The sequence below is a fragment of the Protopterus annectens genome, chromosome 12.part0, assembly GCF_019279795.1.
Source record: "Protopterus annectens isolate FY-2018-M chromosome 12.part0, PAN1.0, whole genome shotgun sequence".
NCBI classification, from domain to species: domain Eukaryota; kingdom Metazoa; phylum Chordata; order Ceratodontiformes; family Protopteridae; genus Protopterus; species Protopterus annectens.
The window spans coordinates 1,015,072,745-1,015,094,251 of NC_056746.1; the positions used below are offsets into that span (position 1 = coordinate 1,015,072,745).

The following is a 21,507-nucleotide window of genomic DNA, read 5'->3' on the forward strand; positions in this document are numbered from 1 at the left end:
CTGTGGGTATTGTGGTGTATGTGTGGTGTTGTGTATGCTGTGTGTTTGGGATTTCAAATTTCGTGGTTTTGGGCTGTCGGTGTTTTGTGGATTCACCTTTATGGTCTCAAGATATTGAAATTCGACATATATATATATATATATATATATATATATATATATATATATACACACACACACACACACACACACACACACACACACACACACACACACATATATAATTTCTTAAGAATGTCTTGTTACTTAGATTATGATTGGATTTTACATGTGAACCTTTTTGTGGGTGATTCAATAAATACAACTCTTTTAAGCTACATGTGCCACATTACATTCTAGTACAGCTTGTATCATCATCATTGGGTTGAATCACACACAATATCCTAATGAACAAGTAACAGATGTCTGGCATCAGTAGATGTTCATTAATGGCTGCATGTAGTTTCAAGAACAAAGTTTTACCATCAACAGCATGATTATACAAATTCACCTGGGAAACAGAAATTTAAATGTAATGTAATAGAATAGGGCAGAACTTCAGTCTCTTAATGCAAATGACTACTGAAGTAATTTTCCCTTTGTTGTAGTAGGTGGGAATAAGACAACCATGGTCTTACCAGTTACAAATTTATTTATTTATTTGTCATTTGTTTACTGGGATGGTCCGTCTAGGTCAGAAGAACCGGTTTTCTGTGGAGGCCCGGAGAGAAAATCTCCAATAGTACAGACTACAATGTATATAGAAAATAAAAAAAATTATTACAATGTACATAAATAAAAATTATTATTTATTTATTTTTTTTATGTACATTGTAATAATTTTTTTATTTTCTATGTACATTCTAGTCCATGGTGATGCAGCAGTAGCGTTGTTGCCTCACAGCAAGATGTTCTCCCGTTTCGATGATCAGCTTGGGTTGGGAGTGCCTTCTGTGTGGAGTCTGCATGTCCTCCCTGTGGTAGAGTGGGCATTCGAAAGCAATGCATTGAATGGGTGTGCCTTCGGGCTGGTAACTCGACACCATAAAAAAAAAAAAACTGCCAATCATTAGCGGACTGGAGTTCCACTATGGCAACCCCTAATCGGGAAAAGCCGAAAGACAAACAAACAACATAAATAAAAATTATTACAGATACCTCTGAAGAAACACCACAAATCAGTATTTGAAACATTATCAGGGGAAATCAGACATATGTGTGTTATATAACCTGATCTTAGGATATCTTTACAATGTATTGTAGGATCTCTCTGATTTAGTAAGTAGTTATAATTGTTAAACAAGTATTTATACATTTAACCAAAACCAAAGGAAGGTGCTTGAGTGACAAATAACGGCATACACAGAGTCCACCACAGCAATCCACAGTGCAGTGTAAAACACAGTCAATCCTTCATCAGACAGTATAAAAACACACATTGCCTACAAAACTGAATACTTAAATACACTTAATTGAAATTCAAATCAGCCAATAGCCATAGTACATTAATTGACCACAAAGTTAATTAGTGAATGCTGAACCACATTAAAAGTGCAAATACAGGTTTTAAAACTAATACATATTGTTTAAAGTTCCCTATCTAAAGGATGAATGTAAGAATAAAATGGGATTAAATGAATATGTTTTGAAACAGGTTCTAAAATACAACCACCTTTTACCAGTAGAGTGTAGTATTGTTTTTAACTACTGTGTTCATTATTTATTTAGAATATTGAATGTATTTTATTTTAGACTATTTCTGAATGGATTTTATAGAGAGTATATTACAAAATGTATTTTAGAACCTGTTTCAAAACATATTCATTTAATCCCATTTTATTCTTACATTCATCCTTTAGATAGGGAACTTTACACAATATGTAAAAGTTTTTAAAACCTGTATTTGCACTTTTAATGTGGTTCAGCATTCACTAATTAACTTTGTGGTCAATTAATGTACTATGGCTATTGGCTGATTTGAATTTCAATTAAGTGTATTTAAGTATTCAGTTTTGTAGGCAATGTGTGTTTTTATACTGTCTGATGAAGGATTGACTGTGGATTGCTGTGGTGGACTCTGTGTAAAACTTTGCAACTTTTGCAGTTGTTGAACTGGTGCCTTTCTTTTGGTTAAGTATTTATACATTGGCAGAAGAGACAATTGTATATACATATAATACAGGCCATACAATCTGGCCATAAGATATCACAGCAACGAGTAGAAGACTCTTTATGATATAATCAGTAGTTATGGTTATTATACATTCATTTATGCAGTGTTTTTGTAATTCACATTACAGAGAGACAGTGATGGCATAGTTATAGGAAATGAAGGGTGGATTAATAGATGAGAAGAATATTATGGGGTTAGTTGTTAAACTTAGGTAGCATTACTTTAGATAAACAATGATTGTACAAGAAACTCTGGAAGGTAGAATGTATAGAAAGAAGGGAGAGAGGGAGAAAAAAGGGAGAAAGCTTTGTAAGGCAAATGAAAGCAAGAAAAAGAGATCACTACAAGGTTCAAAGGGGCCTAAACCCTACTACATTTTGAAAAAAGAAAAACAGATATCTTCAAAAGAAGGATATTACAAAAAGTAGCATAAGACTAAACTAAACATTGAAGAAAAACAGATAGACCATAGTGGGTGTAGGAAACAGTGTTTTTCTCATTATGTACAAGTAGCTGTCACACATGCAGCCCCCATCAATTACAATAAAATACTAAATAGTGCTCACTGCTGGAATAAGAATTTTGTGCAAGAACATGGTGTGGAGAGAGAGAGAGAGAGAGAGAGACAGAGACAGAGACAGAGAGAGACAGAGAGTGGGGGAGAAAGAAAGAGACATATGGACAGTATATGCAGCCCACATTCAGAGACAGGCAAACAATAAACTCCAGGAACTAACAACAGCCATATATCTGTGATTACATAGCAGCTACAAGATAGATTATAGAGCACAGATAGATAGGCTGCTTGATCTTGTTTCATGGTATATGCAGTATTAAGTATGGGCAGAGAATGATGATGATGATGATGATAATAATAATAATAATAATAATAATAACAATAATAATAACAGTAATAATAATAATAGTAATAACATGAAAGTACAACTGTCTGAAGACCACAAGCAGTAAAGGCAACATGTTACAACACTTGACACAGCCGGCCTTGTATCTAATGAGAAGAACAAGGCTTCCTAGATCCACTATCATCCATTTATGGCTTTTATATACTGCATTTTCAAGGGGTGAATAAGGGGGATCCAACTGAAGTGGGAGATGAGCAGGTGGAGAACATGCCATGCAACTGCAACTGCAACTGCAGGGGAGGGATCAGGACAGAAATAAGGAACTACTACTGCACAGACAGACTGGTGGGACTTGAGAAGGTACTACCTGATATAGTTGTATAGTGTACATCAGAACAGGGGTTCAATGATATCTGGGGCAGAGAAAGAAGAAATGGGGCATAGTAAGGGTAGAAGAGGCTGCTTAGGGGCAATCTCATATTTTTAATTAGATATGACAGGACACAAGTCTTCTTTTGTTGGCCATGTTTGCAACTACATGACTTCTGGTAAACTAGTTGCACTAGCAGTATCCACTGAAATGCTCCCTACAATTGAACCAAACAATGATCCCACTAAGCAAGTGAACATCAGAAGACCTCCATTATATATAGTACCACCTTAACAAATTATGAGAGCTATTACGACATCCAAGTGGTTGTGTTTATGGAGAAGGAAAGTCTGAAAGAAGAGATCAAACCAAGAATCAGAGGTGCTGCATCCAAGTGGCACAGAGTGTCAGTGGTAGTGTGTGACAAAGAAGCTGAAAAGTAAGGCATACAAAACAGTTGTGTAACCAGCACCACTACATGGTACAGAAACCTGGGCAGTAAAGGCACAGTAGCTGAGGAAGATAGAGGTGATGGAGATGAAGTGCCTGGTATGGGTGTCAATTGCATATTATGGGACAGACAAAGAAATATGGACATCAAAGTAGAAGCTCAAGTTGCTTCAGTTGTACAGACAGTCAAAATGAAAAGACTAGTGCAGTTCAGACACGTACAGGAAAACATAAGCCACTCTGGTGAAGAAAATTTGGGACAAACAGGAAGAAGGTAAGAGTCAAATAAGGTGTTCAGCAAACAGATAGATGGATTGTATGCAAGAAGATATGCAAGTCAGGCATAACTGATGAAGAAGGTGCAAAAATGGCATTGAACTGACAGAACTGCTGACAATTGATACAACTCCCTGACTCCATGCAGAAATTAGGAAAGGTGGGGTTGTTGGTGGTGATGATGATGATGATGATGATAGACAACATGCTGTCACACATGGATCCCCCATCATTTACAATACAATTTAAATAAAGTGGTGCTCACTGCTGGAATGAGGCTGTCTTATCATGTCAGACTGACACAGTGAATAATCTAGTCTGCTCGTATTCTATACTGTAGACAATGTGCCTCCATAGCAGGGGTAGACAAAGAATCTGTGGTTCTGCACACAGTTTGTATCTATTCTTCTTGCAATGCAGAGCTGGTTTGAGCTTTTGCTGAAGATGTATTCTCCATTTCTAGGAAGCGTTCTCACAGCTACAGTTGATAAATATCTCATGCATTCAAAGACATAACTATGGGTGCAGAGCAGCAGGGTTATTGCTATTGTCGCAATGTTCTGACAGTGTTCACGCTTTTAAAAAATGGTATATGGTGTTTTGGTCTGCACTGTTCTTGTTCACATCACTCTGATTTGCCTTAGCATGACTCATTCTACCTAAGCATGATGTGTTTTGTTAAAAAGACATATTTGTTCCACTAAAGGCAGTATATGAAAAAAGACTGACCTTTATCTTGAAGAGCTTGGTGAATGGATTCTGTTCAGGCTCCTTCGATTTCTGGGCTGAGGATGATTCCTGCTCACTGGCTGGGGTGGACTCATTCTTAGGTTCCAGCTGTGCAGCTGTTTCTTGCTGAGGAGCAACAACGTTCGGTTTCACATCCTGTTTGGGTGGCTCCACGATCTGTGCTGGTAATGTTTCTTTCTCTGATTTCCCATTCACTGTAGTGTCTGCTTGTTCCTTTGCAGCCTGGAAAATGCAATAAAATGAACTAAATAAGCTCTGTTATTTAAAGAGTGTCATGATTTGAGCTTGGCAAGACATACAGTTTATGAGTTCAGAGCTAAAAGTTAATCTCTCAAATGAAGTTTGCACACTGGATTCAAGGTTTTTGGAGTTCGATACTTACCATTAAACTGTTGTATTTTCTACTCATTTGTTCAGTATTCCCATATGAGTTATCAAATAACTTCTGTATGGAAAAAATACACTGAGTTGAGACAAAGTGGTATCTTGTAGATTCAGAGGGTAGACTGACTTTCTTTGGAGTTTAGAGATGCAGGCTATGAGACTCAAGAAAATATCTGTTTTGTGGTCCTAAAGTTTAACTTTCAAGAGTTTGTAATTGAAAAACACTATCTTCCAGGCTGACAAATGTAACTGAAACTAATGGTTTCAAAATACAATATCCATATGAGACATTGCAAGGTGTAATTCTTTCACTATTACAGCTCAAGTGGGACAACTGGCAGAGTCTCAGTTTTTAAAAGACCACCTAAAGCCAGAAGATACAAATGATGTCAGGAGAAGCAATTACCCATACAGAAATGAAAACCTGTGGTACTAAATATAATATTGTAAAAATCTACCATACCCTGTGCTTGTCCTTACAGCACATGGGGCTTTTCTGACTAAACTCCACAATGTAAAAAACAATGAAAATATAGTTCGTATGAGGGATTGTAACTACTCAAACACTGACTAAGCAAACAAGTCAACATCTGATAAATACCCCCAAAATAAACTGAAAATGGGTTAGAAGTAACCAACAGGTGTAACTTAATTATACTAAATATCTGTCCTAATTTGCTATAGTCTAATTGTGCACACATTTTATCTTTGATATAGTAACCTAGTAATGTGCTCAGTTTTTTACTTTGCTCATCCAATTGTCTTCTGGAACTCTTGCATTCTTTATACTCATTATGTTAATATATTTTTATTGTGTGTACTGTATATTGACGTGTTGCATATGTGTATCGATATATTGTATATTTCATTGCGTAGCTCTTCTCCCTGGGCATCCACTGAAAATTGGCTCACTATGGCCCAGTGGGCCATCCCGGTAAACAAATACAAATACATACATACATACATACATACATACATACATACATAAATAAACAAATAAATCAATAAGTAAATAGTCAAAAAGTATATAACAAATAATTTGAACCCCATCTAAGGAAGACAATATTTTAGACATCAAACTAATATATCCAAGATCTTTCTTTCCATACTCCCATGTTATTCTCTCATAATTTATTTATATCATGTTAGTTTAGACTAACAATATAATCAAAATCATGAATAAATAAATCATCCTTCATATACTTTATTGATGCAGTAAATAACAGTTAAGAAAACTGAAACAAACACTCTATTCACAAACTGAAATAAGTCCGGTCAGGGTCCTGCTGATTAGTTCTGTCTTACAAACAACTTCTGCAGCAATATATACACATACTGGTAAGTCAAAAACATACAGATAATTTCACCAAAAATGGTGAACTTAAAATTATTAAGATATACAACAAATAAAAGAAGCAGTAATTATTGTTAAAAAATGTTTTGTAAAAATAGGTCTGCATTAAATAAAATACAGAAACTGCTTACTTATCTTGTCAAATCAGATATCTAACTATTACCTTAGATGTGTCACAACTGTTAAAAGCAATAATAAGGGTGTCTTTAATTACACCAGAAAACCAAAAGGAAAAAAATAGTGAAGCATCAAGTGATGACCCAGTGACAGTAAATTGTGACTGCAGAAAAAAATCTGTGTAACCTTCCAAATACGTAAACAATATATCAGCTTACTAAGCAGACAAGGGTAGGCATCTACAACAGATGCAATAACTGCTGCACAACTAAAATTAAAAACTCAAGCTTCATGAGAACAGGCAGCATAGCCGGCAGCATGTGACCTACATGTATATAAGGAAGACCTGCCTAAACTGCTATAAGTCATGTCAAATGAAATATTAGCATGTGGACATGTCCTCTGACTTCTGCCCAACAGTTTTAATTGCACAATTCACAAAGCAGATTACATCTGGAACTTCTGCTGCAGGGGGAGATGAGAAAATGCACTTGAAAGTGGTGCTGCCTTCCAAAAAGTATATATAAAATATAAAGGGTAGTTTTGGGAGGCAACAAGCATACAATCACATATCCAACAGCCCCATAGGTTCATAGATTCATAGGTGTATATTAGGCTAATGACCATTAAGCCTATCTGTGCATAACAAACTTAAGATTACTATGGGGTATATTTAGGCTCCGGCTTGGATGGCCAAGCATTTACAGGCTACCTCTAACTATTAGGGACATGGGTGTCAGAATAAGGGTGAATTTCTGATTCCCCATCCACTGTCCCAATTTACACTTGAAATGAGTTATAGAAGAACTCTGCTTCACATGGGTGGGAAGCCTGTTCCAAAAAAGGGTAGTCTTTGAGACACATAAATGTCCCTCTAACATGCCCTATTTATATTCTAAGAAAGGTATAAGTCTCTTGATCTAGTAATTCATGAAGCTCTGAATAAGAGTCTACCTAGAGAGACTGAATTCCAAATAAAAAGGGCAAAGTTAATGGTCTGAGCCATTAGGTAACCCATCCTCCATCTCACACTCAGATATGTAGGCACTACCCCTCCATCTCACCCACAGATATGCAGGGGTAGTGCCTACATATCTGAGGGTGGGATGGAGGGGTAGTGCCTAAATATCTCAGGGTGGGATGGAGGGGGAGTGCCTGCATATCTGAGGGTGGGATGGAGGGGCTGTGCCTTCATATCTGAGGGTGGGATGGAGGGGTAGTGCCTGCATATCTGAGGGTGGGATGGAGAGGTAGTGTCTATATATCTGAGGGTGGGGTGGAGGGGCAGTGCCTGCATATCTGAGGGTGAAATGGAGAGGTAGTTCCTGCATATCTGAGGGTGGGATGGAGGGGTAGTTCCTGCATATCTGAGGGTGGGATGGAGGGGTAGTTCCTGCATATCTGAGGGTGGGATGGACTGGTAATGCCTACATATCGGAAGGTGGGATGGAGGGGTAGTGCCTGCAGAAATTTGTTTATGATGACAACACATTTTTTTTTACTCTAAATCAGGTGATTAATGTGCTGTTATGATTAATATTTTCTCATGGAATGTGAATGGGCCTTTTAAACTTGGTAAAAAGAGCTAAAGTAATGTCTCTGGTTAGAAAGTTTACTCCAAAATATGTCATACTACAAGAAACACATTTCAATTTCCAGGAGCATAAAAGTTTATCGAAATATGGATATACTGGATACTACTAATCAGTATATCCTAATGTCAGGACGATGGGGGTAGCATTTTGTTTAAAGCATCTCTTCCATTTAAGGTGAAAGAAATGCTCACTGACCCCCTGGGAAGATCTGCTGTCATAAAAGGAATTTTCTGTCTCGCATTATTATACACCTCCACCCTACCCTGGAACCTTGGAGACTGAGTTAGCAAAAATGCCTAAGGAATGGTTTGCATTTTAGAAAGGTTTAGTCTTTTGGAGGGGGGGGGGGCAACTGGAATACTATTATGTTCAATGGCAATGCTTGCTCTGGCCCTAGGACCCACTATATACTTCTGGCTGGGAAGTTTGATAAAGAATGTACAAGTTTAGTTGGCATGAAAAACACAGTGTCTTGAGCAGCCTCTACTGCACCTAGAGTCACATGCTTTTCTTACTGTTTTTAAACATACCCATGAAGAGAAACAATATTTATTACCAAAGAACATATTTGATCATACATATTTACTAATCAGTTTGAACTTGTTACAAGATAGACTGGATTCTCACTGGAAAAATAGACCCTTTTCAATGTAAAGGGGAACACTTTCAAACAGTATTACAGATGTTATTTATTTTTTTAAGAAGTAGAAGGCAAATCATATTAGATTAAATTAGGATTAAAAGAAATGACTGTGACCAATTTAAAATGATAGTCATTCAAGCACTGAAGGTTTTTACAGTATCCCAAAATAGGCAATCTTCCTTACAACTGAAGACTTATTCAGGGAACAGTACTTACGTATGGAGTAACATTTTGGAAACAGACCAGATGAGGGAACTTAAAGAGAAAATCAATAAGTTAATAGAGCAAATGGTGGAATTTGCCAGAGCAGCACTTAATATATTTTGATTCCTCTTCCTCTAAGCAGAGGTTATTAGCTTTAAGACTTAGACAATAATCTGTAGATAGGTTTAGAAAAAAAAAAAAAAAAAAAAAAAATATATATATATATATATATATATATATATATATATATATATATATATATATATATCTTGGGTGAGATAGTGAGCCCCCCCCAATATATTAAAAGCATCTAGATATTTTTATTTTTAGTTCTACAGGAAGGGTATCCAAAATTTATGGGACAATGGATCTCTTAGAATGTACCTGAGTCAGCTAGATCTACCCAAACTTGATAAGTCTTAATTACTTAATTTAGTTAGGGACTTAATCCTTTAAGTGGTAAATATTGTGTTTCATGCCCAATGGTTCATAATGTATGGTTATCCTTGGCACAATAGGATATTCCTAGAAAACTTTGTTAAACCTGTCAATACTGTTCTTAAAATGGAAATAACACCTACATCTTGGAAGGAAGCCGTCATATTTGTCATTCAATAACCAGATAAGGACCCCCTACTAATGGCCACCTGCAGAGCTATTTCTGTTATTAATCATGACTATTGTGATGTCCCCACACTGGACCAGGAATCAAGGAGCCTGAATCCCCACTACTGACACTGGAGAGGGATGTTTGCTTGGAATGCAAATAAATACACTCAGTGTTTCCAGATGCATACCTCTCTGCATCAAGCATAATTTCCCATAAAAGCACCCAGGGAACACGGTGAGCCCAGGGGCTGGTTCCTCTCTATATTTGTCCACACCCCTAATAAGACTTCCCAGTGGCACAGCTTAGATTTGAGTCCTTAGCTGGAGTTCTGAGCTAAGTCCTCCCACACCCTCTCTGTGAAACCAGTGCTTTGTGCCCCTGCTAAAAGCAGCTGACACACACACTCTTTGAGATTTGATTTGCACACAAACACACACACACACACACACACACACACACACACACACACACACACACACACACACACACACACGCACACACACACCTGGGAAAGGCCGGCACAGCTTCACCTGCTGTGCCCCATTCTACCCAGATTATGAGGTAGAGCCACTGCTACCAGTCAGTTACTATAAGGCTCTTAAAAGGGTATCCATTTATGCTGAGCGAAGTTAATATTAATACAAATGGTAACGGTGACCAAACAGCAAAGCTTTCAGGATTGGCCAGAGTTATCACACAATAAATATGTGCACATACTTTTAAAGCTTAAATATTTTCTACAAAGGATTGGCCACAATGAAAAGTTTAAATATATTTAATAATAAATAATAAAAGAACAAGAAAATACTAAATATCTCTTTATAGCAAACACCAGAGTTTTAGTCACGAGGAATATTAAAAATAACACAGACGGAAAGTTTCAAACGCTTATAAAAAAACATATTTACCTAATCTCACTATCTATTCCTGATTGACTAAACAAATTACTGTTCCTGCTTGCTATATAGAGCAAGGTGAGATTGGTGAGTGGTCTTAGCTGTCAGATCCAAGACAGAATACAGAATGCTGCTGAGACTTCCGTCTCCTCTAATATTAAAAAAAATATTTCTATACAGAATGATATCACATACAGGTGGTCATCTGACTCTGTTTCCTGCATTATCCCCATCACTAGAAGTTGCCAGGGTTTTAGTACATATGTCTTCCCATATACACAGACAGAGCTTTGCTCAGATCAGCTACAGCTGCTTGAAGTCATAAAACTATAAAACCATTCCAATCTTCCTACAGGTGCTACCAACCATTCTCCAACACAGAAGCTGCATCTCTGGCTCCATTCAAAACAGTGGGATAACATATTTATGGCTTAACCCATAAAGTAATTAAATTTCAAGAATATTTTGCAAAGTCAGGTGGATTAAGATTAACCTCTTCACTTCCAGTATATGCTGTTGCAATGTATACATTTAATTGAGTTAAAATAATGTATGTACATCTATTTTTCTTCCAGCAAGGGCAAACTGTTGATACATTTTAGCACAAGCAAATCTCACAAATACATTTTCAGAACAAGCATCTGTACAAGCCAGTTTAATATATGAACGACATATAATTATTTACAAAATTTCAACTAGCTATGCTGGCATACTTCACAAATCCACTGCCGTACTTCTCCTGGCATAGATGGCAGTACCTCCTGTTGTCACAATTATAATTTTTGTTTGACAATTCTCGCAAATGAATCAATGGTCTATCTACCAGATTTGTTACATGAGACAAGAGCGGGTTTATACCTTGTTGTAATACTGTCAGCAACTCACTGAAGCTCTATATGATAATAGATCATATAAACTGTACAAAGCAACAACTTGAGGATTCTCAGCCTTGATGCTGAAAAAGCCTTTGATAGTGGAGACTCAAAATACATGTTCTTTGTTATTAGACATTTGGGTTTCCCCTTCAACATTTGCTGATTTGGCAGGTGAGCTTTACTCTGTGGCATCTGCTAGGATGAAAACAGGGACTAAGTTATTTCACTTTGTTGAGTTGAGCAGAAGAATGAGACAAGGCTGCCTCCATCTCCCCTACTGTTTGCCCTGTATCTAGAACATTTAGTGCTGAAAATCAGATCTTTGAACTTATGGGGATATACAATAGCAGGCAAAAAGCCGATGATTTGGTCATTTGTTTAGTTAGCCAGAGATGGACATTCATGTTCTCTTTAGTCTCTTAAAACAATTTGGCCAGTTTTCTGGGTATAAAATCAACATTGCAAAAGCCAGAGCATTATGATTCAACTATATAACTATTTGGGAGATAGCCATATGATATTTGCTCCTAACAGAGTCTAATAAAATAAAATACCTGGGCCTCTTCTTCCTGCCTACACAAGAGAACTCAGTGGAAGCAGCTTTTCTAGAACCAAAATAGTATTACAATGATAGAGGGGCATGTGCTTGGATATTCTGTAGGGAGAGCAAGCAGGTACATGGTTCTTCCTCCCCTGATTTTACATTGCTGACAAGGAATGCCGACCCCAACTTTGGATAAGATTTTTATCAGACTCAGAAAACTGACTCTAGATTTTATTTGGGCACAAGGACCTCAAATAATTATATGAGAGGTTTGGACCCAATCCTTTATGCAGGATGGACTTTGAATTCCTGGTCTTCAATTATACTCTGTGGTTGCTTAATGCAAGTTTCTCCAAATATTTATGGAAGACAATTCACTTCTAGTTTGGAAGGAAGTCATATTACTCAAATAGGTAAAGTGGAAAATGTGTATGCAGCAGTGCTATATGAGAGAAAGGTCACGGAAATGTCCAAGTTTCTACTGTTTAGAGTTAGGACTATACAAAGGGCTTCTAACACCATGTCTACCTCTGCATGAATTAAGGTATTGTCACAAATATCTTTGACTCATAACTGGGGAAGCTTCTATAACCAAACCAGGTAAGGCAGAAATTAAATGCATAAATGACCAACAAGAGGAAAATATAACAATAAACAACAGGCAACAGTTCCAAACAATTTATTATATGAAACTTTAGTACCTTGGTCAAACAGACTTCAAGAAGAAATTAAATTTATGCCTGAATCTAAAATACTGGTAGCACCTGATTTGGGAGACGGAAGTAATACCATGGGATACCTTCTGGGCTCCCTTTAGGTTAGGGGATATGTTTAGAGGACCATATGAGTGTTTGGTGGCAAAAACATATGCAAATAAAGTTTTTAATACTAAAAAGATTTCTGGGTTGCTTCAATGTTAAATACTAGGAATAAGATCATTTTAGTAAAAGAAGTCATAGTTAAGGACTATAAAATGTTATTATCTCCAAGAATAGCCATCCTGAATAAATATAGAATCTTGTGAGAAAGGGAGATTAGTATGCCTCTGAAAAAGGCCAAACTTTTGCTACCTCCGGAGATGCTACTAGACTCAGGAGATATAGATTTATTTTGTAGGCAATGCCAATTTAAGTACTTCTATACTCTATTATGTCTATGGTTTACTATGACTTACCCAAATGGCAGGCAGTCGAACAGCCGATGTGCAAAATCACGGTTTCCAAGGGACAGAAAATCTAACTAAAAGTGTTTGCCCGAGGTTAGTGGAGTTGCATGGTGCAATCGACCTTTAGACAAGCGATGTGCTGAGACTATGGAGGGAGGTCGCACTTCAGTGAGGAACAGGGAAGTAGCCCATTTTCTTACTGTAATGCGATCTTAGAGTTGGTGTATTTAATGTGCAGGAGAGTGGGGGGTGCAGGGGGTCATGAAGTAAGCTTACCACCATGGCTGGAAGAGGGGAATGTCAAAAATATCAAATGCACTTTATGATGCAAACCATTTTCGACATTACACTCTCCCGCATTTACGAAAATCAATATTTTTACTCAGTTTTCTGATCATTTGATATAAGCTCTTTCAACGATGCCATCATAAAACATCAATAGAGTGTTTCCTCATTACTCTAGTTTTTATTGGAGGTGAGTAGAGGTAGAGATAGGTGACTGGATCAACATATTCTGGGGCTGTCCTAGATTAGCTAAGTTGACAAAAAAACATTGGAAAAGTGGACCTATTATTAATTTTAGAATTGATATTTCTGGGGGTAGTCAAGTTGCAGCCCTTGACCAAAACTGATCTCTCAATAATAAACTGCTTAGTGTTATTAGCAAAAAAAAAATGTGTAACTCAAAAGTAGAAATCAGATCTCTCTCGCAAATAGAAAATAACTTATTTCTTTGATGAGTGAACTTGCTAAACTGAAAAAAATTTCAGAGCGTTCATTACAAGCGTATAAACAGCTAAGAAATGGAGATGATGGAGCCTTCTCTTAAGAGAGAATCAACCCCCCCACTGATGCTTTCATACACTTATGAGATTGTGTCATCAGTAAATATAATTGGTTCTTAAAGATTAAGCTCCAACATAGTTATTGGATTTAACATATATTCCTTTATGGAGGACCGGGTTTACTCACTGACTTCTTCTTGGATGGGCATGAGTGAAGAAATCTTGATAGACTAAACATTTTTCATGATTGTTAAGCTTAATATGGGAAATCATTGATATGAACCCCCCCCAAAAAAAAATAAAATAAATAAATAAATATATATATATATATATATATATATATATATATATATATATATATATATACATACACACACACACACACACACACACACACACACACACACACACACACACACACATGGCTCTACTCTAAATTTTGAAGTTTCAAAATGTCAACTTTCTTAAGGCTGAGACCATAAGATTGAAGTTTTGAAACTTCGAAATTTTAATAAAAAAAAAAAATAAAAACAAAAAAAATCATTTTTTTACATTTTTGCAGGAGGGCAAGTGCCCCTTGCAACCCCCATACCCTCTGCTAATTAAATGTATACCATCTCCAAGATCACACTACAGCAAGGAAAATGGTAAATATACCGTTCCACGCTGTACAGTGATCTCCATTTAAGCGGTTCGAAGTTTCAAAACTTTATTTATTTATTTATTTAATATTTGTTTGCCAGGATAGTCTGACTGGACAATAAGTGTCTGTTTTCAGTGGAGTCCTGGGGAGAAAAACTCCATTATTTTACAGACATAACAAAAATTTACAAAAGAGACATTACAGAGTAGTAGCATACAGATTGTAGACTTTACAGCAGTTAGTATACAATAAGAGGATGTTACCCCTTTTGGTTGAAAATACAAGTGTATAAAACATACAATGAGAGTAGATAAGAACCAGGTAGAGCATCACAAGATATTTTACAATTGAATAAGAGTATATACATGTTTATGTTTCCATTTATACATTCAAGCAAATATACATGCAATAGTATGTGTATATATATATATATTTATATATATATATATATATATATATATATATATATGTATATATATATATATATATATATATACACACACACACACACACACACACACACACATACATAGATTCATATATAGGTTATTGGTCAACTAACAGAACTTAAGTTTGAACTTCTTGCTTCTTGCTGAACTTCAGTCTTATGGTCTCAACCATAAGAAAGTTGACATTTTGAAACTTCAAAATTTAGAAGTAGACCCATATATATGTATATATGTATATACATGTGTATATGGGTCCCTAATGTTTGGTCGAATTTACATTTGATCGAAAGTCAGGCAACTCACTGCACTGAAAACTCATTTGGTTGAAACTGATATATGGCCCCTGCCCCACTGCAGTGTGATCCTGGAGTGAGAATATAAAGTAAGTGGGGGTTGTTGGCAGCATAGCCTCCACACTGGGTGGTGTGGGGGGTGTAGCCCCCCCCACCTATTTTAAATGTTCTAAACTATGGATATGGATATTAATGACTTAAAAGAAGAGCTATTATTATACTACAATTTAGATGTAAACTATGAGTGGGGCTACGCAACATCATTAGCAGACCCCTAACAGTAGACTCAGAGGTGATCTAGGTACAGAGATAGATAGTAGCCTGAACTTTGATCACCATGTGTCCACAGTGGTGAGGAAGTCCTTTTATATGGCACAACTTACATGTAAAGGTATGGCATCCAGATCCAAGAAAATTATACTCCCACAGTACTCAGCCCTCATGAAATGAATAGACTACAATGTGCCATTTGGCATGTACATGACAAGGCACTTCCTGCAGCCAGAGCAAACTCAGAGGTTCCTCAGAAAGGAAATACAGGGGGTAAGCAACATTTACTATATGTATAGACTAAAAACCCTATCCCTTTACTCTGTCTCCTACCAACTATTAAGTAGGGGTTTCTATTTCTGACCTACAAGTCACTCACATATCTGGTCCTGATAGAGCTGCTACACATCTGCAAGACAAACAGCATGAGGGCCACCCAATCTAGGGATTTAAACTTAGTCAGTGACTCAAAAAAACATGCTGGAGAGACAGATACATGTCCCAGAGATTGCCCCTTCTTTGGAACAGGCTTCCTATTCACATTAAGCAGGGTCTTTCCGTGGGCCTCTTCAAACGTAGTTTGGATTAATGGATGAATACTCACACATTTACACCTAGGATGGGGCCTATGTCTCTTATGGACAAGGACAATTTGTAAGATTCTCAATGCACAGGCACACATCCATGCCATCCTTTTGCCCCTAGGGGCCCTACATTGGTAAACTTGGGCTATATTGGCTAGGCTTATAAAGGCCCTTAAGCTGTTAGCCTAGTAATCTCCTATGAACCTATGAACTATACAACCATTAAGAAAACAGTGTCTGTCAGACAATGGCATTTAAATGTGCCTTATTAGTTACACATTGCCAGCATCACACCTCAGATAAATAGTGTAACCTGGAGTCATAGTCTCAACCTCTTAAGAGGCCAATGTGGAACAGAGACTCTAGCAATGTGTGACAAACAATCAAATATTTTCACACTGTGCAAAAATGCACCATTTCCATGGAGCCTTGACAAATTTTAGCAGAATCATGGACAAATCCAGAATTAATAAGGAACACTTGCAATATTTCTACTATTACATTGAGTCACTGACTGAATAAGGGAATGTGAATTAATATACATTTTCTGAAATAACAAAAGTTTGTAATTCTAATTTGTCATTTGAGTGTAATTCATAATCTTTTCTCAAAAAGGCACCAGTTTTAGGAAGGATTAAAAGGGTCAGTGGTAAAATTGGAGTCAAAATCAGGGACTGGTCAATATATAAATAAGAAAAGGAAATTAAAGTGAATAAAAAATAAATAACCAAATGCTGACACCTTAACTTTTACAGACAACCCTATTCCTGTCTGAGTCATAGAGTCTACACATTCAGCCACTTATCTCTGATCAATTAGGGGAACAAAGCTGATGCAGCTCCAAGATAAGTCCACAACCCCTCAACAGCAGAAAATCAGACAGGAGCAAAAAATCCAAAGTTATCGCTTCTAGCAGCTGTCAGCAGCCCAGCAACAGCACTACTATGACTGTCTCACTCCCAACTTAAGTGACAAAGCAATTCTTGTTTGGTGGTCAGGTACACCATCAATGTACCCTAATGCTTTGCAGTAGCTGCTCAGTGCCTTGTTGCCCAGTTCCTGACACTGTGTCCCTCTGGTAGTTGTAAGTCTCATCCTTCCAAGTACTGTCAATTGAAGCCTCAGGACTGGAAAGGGAAATCACAATGAAAACCATAGCAGTAATAAAGTTGAAAGAGTAACCTCGCTCACTCTCTGTGCCCTACAATACTTTTTTAAAGGTATTGCAGTGAGGCGAAAACTAGTAGTAGCATGCTATTGGACAAATTCTCTGCATCCTCAATGACTCCCTTTGCCTTAGGAGGAGTGCTGATTGGCTGTAATTGCATTATACAAGCCAATCAAAAATTGCAAAGAAGAGCCAGCACTGTTCAATGTGGAACAGAAGAAGTTAGATAAATTGATGTTAAATGTGGAGCATTCTGCACAATCCAGAGCACTTGGCTGCTCTGCCAGGAGTCTGTACAAAAGCAGTGCTTTCAAGCTTAGTTTACAGATGCAAATGACTTTGTGACACTGAGGTTTGTTAAAGGGAAAGAAAAAAATATGCTCATCTAACTCTTCTTACTTTGTCAGTATTTGACTTTGCATTTTTTTCTTCACTGTAATTTATGTAAAAGTGCATCTTTCTTCTGGTGTTTTGTTGCAACATTTTTGCATTGCATACATTGTTTTGTTGAGCCAGGTCAGTGAGTTGGGGAAAGATTAACATCAAATACTTTAATTCTAACAACAATATCTAAACTTGTGAACACAACACAAACCATCTCAGCCCAAGTAACAGCTATTAATCACAGGGGTCAGATTTCTCACACTGCAACTCTGAACTACAGTTGTTACTTTGAAAATAACAATTAACTCAATTACATATTCAAGCATGTCATTCAAACATTCCGCAAAATGCCGTAACACAGGTGGCGACTAAAGAAAGTCAAAGGAAACAGAGTAATTAAAAATGCAGATTGATGCTGACAGTGAAAAGTAGGCAGTCACAGCAATGTTGTAAACTGATGAGAGACAAAACCACAGTAAATGATCCCCTCATCATAAGGATTTTTTTCTGTCCCTCTAACATGAGATCAGGAAAGCGAAGTCATTGACTGTAAAACAAAATCATGCTAACCATGGCAGCCTCCTTTCAGATCACTGTCTGGAGAGTTTCTCCCCGGCCCTCGACTGAAAATTGGTTTGGTTCCAAGTTGGAACTTCCCAGTAAACAAATGTTAAATAAATAAATAAATAAATACATAAATAAATAAAATTTTGGAGATATAACAAATTAGAAAATAACAGTAGCCATTTACTTTCATACAAAGACATGACTAATGCAGAAAAGTTCAAGATTTGATGAAAAACATGAGCTTTTTCAGTTTTTGGTTGAAGTTCTCTTTTAAAGGTGATCTCTGATAGCTGTGTAATGCGATGTCTGATATTTGAGAGCCCATGTCTGAAATGTACAGCTGGGGAAGAAGAATGTCAATTTTTGTTCCAAAAGGACTCAGACTACTTAAGTTCCCTAATGGGCTGAGTGAGAATGATTTTATGCTTAAAGACTTTATCACTAATTTTAACATTTTTTGGTTTAGAACTTATTGGTATGATTATTAAACATAACACCATAAACACTTCTCAACTGTACAGATTTCCACAGAATGTCCAGATTTTTGGCTCATACGTTTGACCTGTTCCTCTATTTTTCTGGCAAATCACTGGGATGATGTCAGAATTGTAGTCACTAATGACATACATTTGAGTTTCACACTTCAAATCCATCAGAAAATGTAAATTAAAACAAATCCTGTTACTCTACCAACTTTCTAAGTTTATAAGAGCAACATTTAATATAGGTCCCTATTTGTACCCACATTTTGTCAAGCTTTGCACAGATTTTTTGCATTAAGAGGTAGAGAGGTAGGCTATTGAGAATCTACTCAGAGAAAGTGAGGTTTTAAAAAATGCTATTGAAACTGAGTTGCTATTTTCAGAATACAAAAATATTTTAAACTATATATATATATATACACACACACACATATATATATATATATATATATATATATATATATATATATATATACATATTTTATGTATTGACAATAAATGTAAACAGAACATCTCTAGGAAAAATAAGAAAATTGTAAGGGACCAGCCGAAATATAAGAACAGCACTGCCTACCCGGATTTCATTTCCATACCCCCTCTTGATACACTTATTACTATCAAGCGCCTGAAGAAGGTGAATACACTAGTCATTTGCACCCCACAATTTTGTATCAGAGGAGGATTTTTCCTCACCTGAGGAAATCAGAAAGGATAGCAGCATTACCCACTATCCCCATCAGCACCTCCACCCCAGGAACATCATCTGAACAGGAAGTCCTAACTTCCAACATAGCCCAGATTCAGGAATGGATGGAGGAGAGGGAATGGGAAGACAGGCAAAAACATAAGGTAGATAATTGTTCAGCACAAAGATGGCATTACCATATCTCTGAATAGATACAATATGTACAGCTACAGCCATGTTGGCATCTCCCATGACTATTTTAGACTATTTTCAAGGGGTTTTAAATTTATTCCAGCTCCAAAGTACAACATAGTTGATTCTCTGATTGAATTAAAGACTTACACCAGGAAACTCAGTTTAGCAACATATTTTCACAACACTAATGAGACAACTACTACACCAAACAATGGAGTTTTCAAAAAAAATATTAAACGTTCACATGAATGGGACTACACAAGCATTTGAGAAAACTTGATCTAGAGAATTTTATAAGTTATCAATGAATCATAAGCATAACAAGATTAAAAACATCACATCTGGAGAACAGGATATTCTTAACTTTCTAAGACAGGACAAATCAATCAGGGTCAGACAAAGGAGGTGGGCAGCAATGGTAAATGCTTGGCAATACAATGAAACAATTAATAAATTGCTCTTTGACATTAATACTTATGTTACAATATAAAAAAAATGAAATTAACATTGCCTATTATAACATTGATTTACTTCTGGAAGAACTATTATTAGAAGATAGAAGTGACTCAAATGCATTCACATATTTAAGTAATAAAAGAAAAAGTTATACCCAACTTCTTTGGCATACCTAAGATTCACAAAGGAGTAGAAATCTTAAAGTACAGACCCATAGTGGCACCACATGGCTCAAAAACTCACCCTTTAGCAGCCTACATTGACAAAAAATTGTAACCATGGTATGAAGGAAGATCTCACTTACTGAAGGATTCTTTGGACTTTCTCATTGACTTAACCCCAAATTTTGTTTCAAAAATGTAGGAGTTCTCACTATAGATGTCATAGACCTTTTTACCTGCATATCCAACATCCAGGGCATTGAACTATTTCACAACAGTTTAATAGAATGTTCTTTCTTGACGAACAATGAGGTAGAATTACTTTAAAGAATTGATGTTGATTGTGCTGGACAACAACTTTAGAGGGTGAGTTTTTTCATAGGTTCATAGGTTCATAGGTTCATACTAGGCTATCTGCCCGAGGGCATTTACAAGCCTAGCCCATAGTTTTGTGGCTTAAGCCACCCCTTTAGTATGGGGAACTATACCCATTATTTTGCTGTGCCTCTGTTGAGCAGTGACACTGAGGTAATCCCTGGGGATTTGTCATGGGAGTGGTCTGTGCCTCCTCATATGCCAGCTTGGTATTACTCTCATGGGAGAAGGTTTATGTATTTACATCAATTGTTTTTAAATTCTGTATAACATATTCATGATACCTGGATAACATTTTTATTTTGTGGGAGGGTCCCTTGGAACTCATTCCAGGATTTGTTAAAGAACTCAACATTTCTACTTCCTTTCTAAAATTCACTTGGAATTTTAATAATCAAAGTATTAACTATCTTGACACTTTAATTTTAACTAGAACAGATGGGTTTATATCTAAGATTTAGAGAAAGCCAACTTTTAGCAACTCATACTTACACTACAACAGCTACTATCGTATGAGTCACAAAAAGAGTTTGGTAAAAGGGCAATACATTCGAATAGCAAGAATGACTTCTAGTAAAGAGGATGTGGAAGAAGAATTCACTGTTCTAAAGAATATGTTCACTCAGAGGGGCTACCCAGTATTGCAAGCATTATAAGTGTGGAAATATCACATGAATGGGGTAACAAACATAAACCCCTATTAGGTCTAGATTTACATCTGGAAAAGAAAAATAACACTTCACTGGAGATAAGAACTATGAT

The 21,507-nt window shown here is 36.6% G+C and overlaps 1 protein-coding gene across 4 annotated transcripts in view; it reads right to left on the bottom strand.

Annotated features, from left to right (window-relative positions):
- BCAS1 (brain enriched myelin associated protein 1) overlaps nt 1-21,507 on the bottom strand; it is a 1,015,193-nt gene that overhangs the window by 189,355 nt on the left and 804,331 nt on the right. For all 4 annotated transcript variants that reach the window (XM_044090037.1, XM_044090036.1, XM_044090035.1 and 1 more), the window contains exon 7: nt 4,841-5,083. In XM_044090037.1, the coding sequence (XP_043945972.1) occupies nt 4,841-5,083 (243 nt within the window). The remainder of the gene's footprint in view (nt 1-4,840; nt 5,084-21,507) is intronic.